Source organism: Prorops nasuta, unplaced genomic scaffold, assembly GCF_024137725.1.
Source record: "Prorops nasuta isolate Cenicafe-Biocafe unplaced genomic scaffold, Cenicafe_Pnas_1.2 PNAS00032, whole genome shotgun sequence".
Taxonomy (NCBI): domain Eukaryota; kingdom Metazoa; phylum Arthropoda; class Insecta; order Hymenoptera; family Bethylidae; genus Prorops; species Prorops nasuta.
In genome coordinates this window covers 2,262,714-2,270,157 of record NW_027116829.1, presented here as the reverse complement: position 1 = coordinate 2,270,157, position 7,444 = coordinate 2,262,714, and the positions used below count along the sequence as shown (strand labels likewise).

Here is a 7,444-nt window from a genome sequence, read left to right as displayed (position 1 = left end):
GATATATTAAATCATAACGCTTACGATAAGTTAATGCAATATACTGTAAGGGAAGGTATCAGTAATAAACAAAAGTATACATATTCAATAAAAAAAAATGAACAATTGTCTTGTTTCACGCATATAGGAATTGTTTCTTTGTACGGAAAGAATTCTTATTTGTTTATGCTCATAGAGATGTTTTCTTTATTATTTATAATTCTTTTAATGAAATGTATACATGTGTGTGTTTGTGTGTGCGTGTGTATGTCTGCAAAGGAAGAGATATTTCTATTATAATTGCAAAGCTGGATCTTTTGCCGATGCAAATGTTTACGTTAAATTAGTCTTTGGTTTTTATAGTTACTGTGTATCATATCAAATTTTACTCGTTATTATTTTCGTCAGGAGAAATAGCTCGACCTCGTAGTTTATAAACAAACTGCCGACTTTTATAATGTAGTATACATACACATACATATACATATAAATAATTACACAGTTGCACCATTCATACGCATAACACTTGCCGCTTAAAATCTTAAGAATACATTTTTTTTTTAGATTTGGTAGCTCATTACAAAATGAGAATGCAATAAAAATATATATTATTTTTAAATATATATATTTACATTTATTTTTTTGCTTGCTCTATATTAACATTTAAATGCGATTCGTCATTGCGTAATGAGCTCGTCAAGAGACTGCGGGTCTGCATACAAATGTAGAGCTTTTGAAAAATTTTAATGTATTTAATTTTCTTATTTAGCTGCATCGCGTGTGGTTCGTGGAAATTTCATAAACAGTTATATCAATCACACACAAACCATTCTTTTTCAATAAATTTTTAAAAAGTTCTACATTTTCTTATAAAAACCCAGAATCTACTCTTCTCATCAGTATTTAATTTAATTTATTTATTTATTTTTTTTAATGTCGCTTTATTAATTTTTTGTTACGGCATCCAGATTTACACAAACACAAGATTAATTTTTTATTCGATTTTAATTATTACATAAAAACGCGTAAATGTTACGTGATTCACGCTAAATGTGACAAGTATCAAATTATTGATTATTGTACAATTGAAATCAGTTTTGTAGCGTTTTCCATAAATATTAAAAATTTTTGAACGAGTTCGATAATTATCAAAATATAATTGCCGATTTTACAGGAGGAAGATTCAAGGGACTTAAGAATTATCATTGAATGCTATAATAATTCCATCAACGCGTTATTTATATTCTTATATCATCTTAGCGAGACTATTTTCTGGATGCTCTTCATCCGAAGTCTCCGGTTCGGTATTGAGTTTACTAAAATCCCGTGTATTTGGTCGCCTATCAAATAACTTAAAACCTTTTCCCTTGCGATGCTCGAACAAACCGGAAAGCTTAAAATTTTCGCTTCTCTCGGCTTCCCAGCGCATTCTTTTCCGAACTGTCAATAAACATCCTAAATAAGACAAAAGTCCATTAGAAGATAATATGATGGGGTTTATATACTATATAAGGGTGAGAGGTATTTTAAAAGCATGTAGGACAAAAAGAAAAAACAAGAATTATATAAAACGATAACATCTATTTTCATGCTAGATATAAAAAGCTTATAAAATAATAAAATATCCAAATAAGGTGAAAAAAGCTGAAAACAATCAAGTTATAAAAGTTTATACTTCTACGAGCTAAAACTTTTAGTATCAAATGCAAAATAAAAACTTGCTGCAGAATTATAAAAGAAGCTATTATAATAAATGATGAGATCTATGGATAAATATTATATGCAAATCATTTCGATTTCTAACACCTATTATAGTGATACAGTAATAGGAAAGTATTTGAGTAACTCTCTCTCTCTCTCTCTCTCTCTCTCTCTCTCTGTAAGATTTGAAATAGAAAAGCCTAATTTTTATATCTTCTATCAATTATTATATTTTTTTCAAGTTAATATTCAATCTGTTCTAGAAAACATGAAAGGCTAATTCATCCATTTCTCACAACCAGAGATGATTATTTATCCACATATTCCACTCTATATATACATAATAGTATGTACATGGTTAATAACACACTTAACACATAACATATTGCAACTCACTTTAAATAAAAAAAAGGTCATTCAAAATAAATTGAAATAATTGGTGTGGAAAATGGGCACAAAATAAAAGAGTAAAAAAAAATTTGCTATTTTCTACTCGACTAGTTTTCTAAATTCAACAGAGGAGTCAGCATAGATATTTCTACCTCTTTTCTGACAACGGGACAAAACGGCAGCAACAACAATGCAAAGTACAATTAGAATCACTGCTATTGTGATAATAGACAGGACTATTGTAGCGGTCGTAGTTTTCTGATTTGGTGGATCTATTGCTACAGTATTGCTACTAGTTAATGGTGCTGGCTCGTGACCAAGATTCCTAGATTTATTCCTCAAAGATGAATTAGTTTCTGAAAATGACAAAAGTAGAAACATTATATTAAAATGTATTTCTTTCTTAATGTTATTAATTTATTAATAATAGCCTCTGCTTAAAGTAGCTTACTTTGTATGAATCTATAAACTTGGGGAGAGTTCAATTCAACCACATAGATCTCTGATTCATCCTTGGTCACAGCAAGATCGTGGGGCATTAGCATGTCCTTCTTGGGTCCAAATTGTGACAAAATGCTACCAGAATCAATATCTATAACGAATCCACGTGTATGTACGCTTTCAGGTCCGTTTACTAGATAAATCTTTTCTTGGGCATATGCTATACTGTAAATTTTAGCTCCAATAATTGGATTTTTATACTCTTTATGAAAAGTACCGTTGCTTGCAAAGTAACATAAGATTCTACCATTTTCTCTGTCTGCTACAAATAAGTAATTCGATTCTTCTGCTAAAGCTAATGAATGTGGAACGAACAAAGCATTTACAGGTGGAGAACCATAGTTGATGGCTGAAATTTATTTTCATTATTAAGAAAAATTTGTTATCAGTAAAAATAATTATCTGAAAAATGTAGCTTAAAACATACTTTCTATGAAACTCCAGTGGCGTCCCCATACCAATATTCTCTCACCATCCTTGCTATATTTAATTATTCTAGAGTTACAGTACCCATCGCTAACAAAGAAATCTCCATTTTCCTGTATAGCAACTGCTGTTGGTTTACAGAAACGAATATTATCATTGCCAGGCTCAAAGCGTACCCCTAAAGTTAAAGAAGACTTTAAAATGCTATTTTCAGAAATTTCCTTTTTAATTTCTTTTGAAGTACTGAGATTAATTTTTAATCCATCTTGCTGCAATTCTTGAATGTGATCTTGAATATCTTGAACATTAAATTTAAATACTTGATGTAAGGCAACGTCAGTTACCCAATAATTCCCTAGAGAGTCTATTGTTATTCCATGAGGCATATAAAACATGTTACTGCCCCATTCAGCTATTTTTTCCCCAGTTTTGCTTATCAAGACAATAGTATTTTGCTTAATAGGTCCCAATCGTTGATCAAATTTGTTTTCTGTATTAAACGATCCAGTATTCCATGTATGATTTCCTCTGTGAAATACAGCTATATTTCCATGAGGATCTAAGCTGACTGCTGATATTTGTTGAGCATTTAGGCCTGGATTCCACTGTGAGTCCCAAGATATATCTAAAAATTAATGAACATGTATTTCACAATATTCAAACATACAGCTAATTTTAACTTACTTGGATCAAAAACATCTGTAGAAAGTAATTGAGATCTCTCAACGTTTATATTTCCTAGATTATAATTGAAGTTTGAAAATGCTAACTGATTCCTTTCGGGGGACTGAGAACCTTTTTCTTTTTCACCAACCGCAGAATATTCTTCATATTCAATTGAATTAAATTTAGTGTCAGGCAAATGATTAGCTTTACTTTCAATTTGCTAAAAGAGTAAAAAATATAGAAATTCATGTATTCAATATTAGAAAATTAATAAATAAAGGCACAGCAATGTTTTCCCATACATTTACCTTTGAGTCTGATAAATTTTGTAAATCAGCGCTGATTGTAATTAAACTACTAACAAACATTAAAATAAAATAAAGAAACTTCAGATAAAGCGATGTCATATTTATAGACATTTCTTATAAGATTTCTGATGATAGATTGATCATAGCCATTATTATATTATAGCAGGTGCTGTGGCTTTGACCTTTTATTTATCTTAAATTGTTTAACATGGCTATAAAAAAGGTTGAGGAACTAAATATCCAAAGTATATTTACAAAATTCATTTAAGTAATCAAATAATTCAACCACATTAAATTTTTAAAAATACAAAATTCACGCTTTTGATATTCTTTTCCTATGTGTTGTTAAGATATTTGCCTGGAACGATTTAAGTATAGTGGACCACTATTTAATTTTGAATTTGTATGAAGTTTTAACAAATTTGTAGAAACGAATTTATAGTTTTAAACTTTTGTGTTGTTATCAGCTCTTGCATCAAGAGTCAACGTGTCCTCCGATTTAGTTGGCTACAGATTACGAGAGCTAACCCATCTTATCCATCCACGTCTCACCTTGCAAAAATTACAACAATCCACAACAATCTGACTGACATCTGTCAATTTTTCTCTTGGTATAATCGGTAATTTAGATTCCCATATTTACTAACTTATCAACAAACATCAAAATATTTATTTTTTATAATCACTAGTGTTGGCATCATTTGTTGGTTCGGTATTTCATTGGCTTATGCCTCCATACTCAGAAAGTTTCTTTAACGTTGATTGGACCCAATGAATTTTTGCTCCTGGGGAAAGTGGTGGGCAGAAGAGAATCGAATACAAACCTATCGCACGCGCAAATAAATTGCCGTCAAAGTGGACAAAGCGAACAAAGTGGACAAAAGTGGACGGTGGTCGTGGTTTTACGTTATTGGCATTAAAACTCGCCTTAATATTCGTCGAATTCACCGACAGCAGCGACAGTAGTTTGAGTAGTTGTGTTAGTGTAGCTGTGTAGCATGTGCTTCTCGTTGAACTTAACCTGTAATTAGAAAAGATGGGTAAATTAAAACGTTCAAAGCAAAAAGCTCATAAAAAAAATCCTACTGGTCTTATGTCTGTAAAGGATTTTGAAGATGAAACTGAAAATTTCACAGATGACGATAAAGAGAAAGCTTTACTGAGAGTGTACGAAGAAGTATGTCTGTTTCCTTTAGTATTTACATATTGTTATTATTTGATAATTGATGACTAATTTATTACTAGGTTCAATCAGTTAATATTGAGGAAAAGATTTCTGGACTTCAGATGCTGGAATCAATGGCGTGTGATGCTGCGATGGCAGTCAGAATAGCAAAAGACGGAATATCGAAGATGATAGGATCTTTTCTTGTAGATTGTAATATTTCTGTTAGAGTTGCTGTTGCTACTACTTTAAGATATATCGTGGAAAATGGTGGTGAGGAAGCTTTAAATGAGTTACTAAAAGATGATATTCTGACTCCCTTAACAGCATTATTAAAAAAGGTGATTTTTTATTAATATATTATTTAAGACTTTACGTGCCTAATATAAATTTATTCTTTACAGTATAACACTGAGATTCAGTTTAAAGAGAAACACAAACTTGATGATGAAAGAGAATGTTTTATTCAAGGCGTCACGTTACTTTGGTCACTTGCTGAGAAACATGAAAGTGTCATTGAACTTGTAAATAAGGAAGATTTAACAAATATTTTGATCAGATACCTAAATATTTCTGTATACGACCTAGAAATAGTTATTGTAGTATCTCAATGTTTATTAGTTTTATCAGAAGACAATGAACCAGCAGTAAACAGTCTTAAGCAATGTGAAAATACATTATTAAATCTATTAGATTTGAAACAGGAAGGCTTTCCTTTGTCAGATGTAATTCTCTTGAAAACTTTAGCTGCTGGACTGTTGATAAATATTAAGGGCTCATCCCAAAATGACTCTCTACAATTAGGTTGTAAAATAATATCCATTTTGTCTACTATAATTGAAACCGAATACATTAGTATTTTGGACAATTTAATACCAGAGCTGAAAAGCCAAGAAACTAACCTTTCAAATACTACTAAAAAGAAAGTGCAGGATTTAAGAAAGATTCTTGGTGCACTGCAACAAGCGTTGGAGCTAGTAGCAAACTTATGCTCCTGTGATGAAGAAAGTGATGCAGATTCTGACTCGTGTATTGATGATGAAGAGGAGGACATGGGAAATGTTTTTGACACAGATTCAACAAATTCAAAAGTTTCCACAATAGTTTCACACTTTCCTGTACAATTTGTTGAAGCTATCAATAGCTCAAATTTGGTAAATATTATTTTACAAAAAACTGCCTCTATTCAAAAAGATGTTGAAACTGTATTAAAGAAAAGTTTGGAAGGAAATGCTGTCATTAAACAGATTCATACTTTAAGATGTCGAGCTTACATATCTCTAAGTAATTTGATGTCCAGCTTGGAAATAGATGCACTTGGGGGAATTGATAATTTATACAGGTATGTCATTGACAGAGTTTACAGCAATAAGACATATTTTAATAATATTAATGAATAAATTTTCTTAGCATTTGGTTGAAAACTGGAACTGTAGTTTTCCAAGAAATTCAACCCAATGACATTGAGCTATTGGAGGCAGCAACTTCCCTTATAAGAGTTTCACTTCAACAACTTGTAGGGGCAGAAGCAAATATTTTGAAACAGCTAACTGTAAATGATATTCACCCAATGTTAAATGGGGAAAGGCAATGCCCTGACCCATATGTGCGTGTTAATTTACTTAGAAGCCTAGGAAGTCTTGCCATGTTATTGGTTGAAGATAAAAGCATAAATTGCCAGGAAGTGGTAGAGGTAAATTGTATTTTTACCATTAATTTGCAGAGCATTAACTTAATTTCAATGTTATATTTCTTACAATTATATTTTGTATAATTTTTTTTAAGCGCATTATTTTATTTGTGCTGGAATCTTGCACAAAGGAAGTGGAAGTCTGGGTAATGGCAGAGGCCATAGATGCAATAATAGATATATTTGCAGAAGATACTTCGAACCGAATGATCGCTGAACTCAATTTGCTCGAAAAAATGAAACAAATACACGCAATTTTTAAAGCTAAGGTTAACATCTCTCTTCTTTCACTATATGTGCTTATTTAATCATAAAACACCTATTATAACTCTTAATTTACAGATAAGGCAACAAAAGAAAGACCTTTATCCACACAAGGCTATAGTCTCTACTGTATGTTATAATATGGAAAGATTTATGACCTACAAACGCAAGCAATTAATGCTTGAAGGATATGCTCAAGTTAAAGCTCCATTCCCAAGGAAATAAGGAGTGTAAAGGTTCAGATTAGTTGTGATTAATAAGCGCCTAATTTTGTAAAATTGTTAATCACAATTGAAATAATAACTTAACTTGGTAGGTAGTTAATCTTACACACATAACTAACAATGAATACAC

The 7,444-nt window shown here is 31.2% G+C and overlaps 2 protein-coding genes across 2 annotated transcripts; one reads left to right on the top strand and one right to left on the bottom strand.

Annotated features, from left to right (window-relative positions):
* Positions 1 to 140: 140 nt before the first annotated feature.
* LOC136783116 (peptidyl-alpha-hydroxyglycine alpha-amidating lyase 1-like) lies at positions 141 to 4,560 on the bottom strand. Its single transcript, XM_066742976.1, has 6 exons — positions 3,972 to 4,560; positions 3,682 to 3,883; positions 2,999 to 3,622; positions 2,522 to 2,920; positions 2,223 to 2,426; positions 141 to 1,434 (listed from the first exon to the last, which is right to left on the bottom strand). The coding sequence occupies exons 1-6, from the start codon at positions 4,080 to 4,082 to the stop codon at positions 1,226 to 1,228; spliced, it is 1,749 nt and encodes a 582-aa protein (XP_066599073.1). The 5' UTR covers positions 4,083 to 4,560; the 3' UTR covers positions 141 to 1,225.
* Positions 4,561 to 4,938: 378 nt separating this feature from the next.
* LOC136783053 (HEAT repeat-containing protein 3) lies at positions 4,939 to 7,315 on the top strand. Its single transcript, XM_066742848.1, has 6 exons — positions 4,939 to 5,148; positions 5,217 to 5,477; positions 5,541 to 6,478; positions 6,547 to 6,829; positions 6,922 to 7,095; positions 7,169 to 7,315. The coding sequence occupies exons 1-6, from the start codon at positions 5,008 to 5,010 to the stop codon at positions 7,313 to 7,315; spliced, it is 1,944 nt and encodes a 647-aa protein (XP_066598945.1). The 5' UTR covers positions 4,939 to 5,007.
* Positions 7,316 to 7,444: the final 129 nt, after the last annotated feature.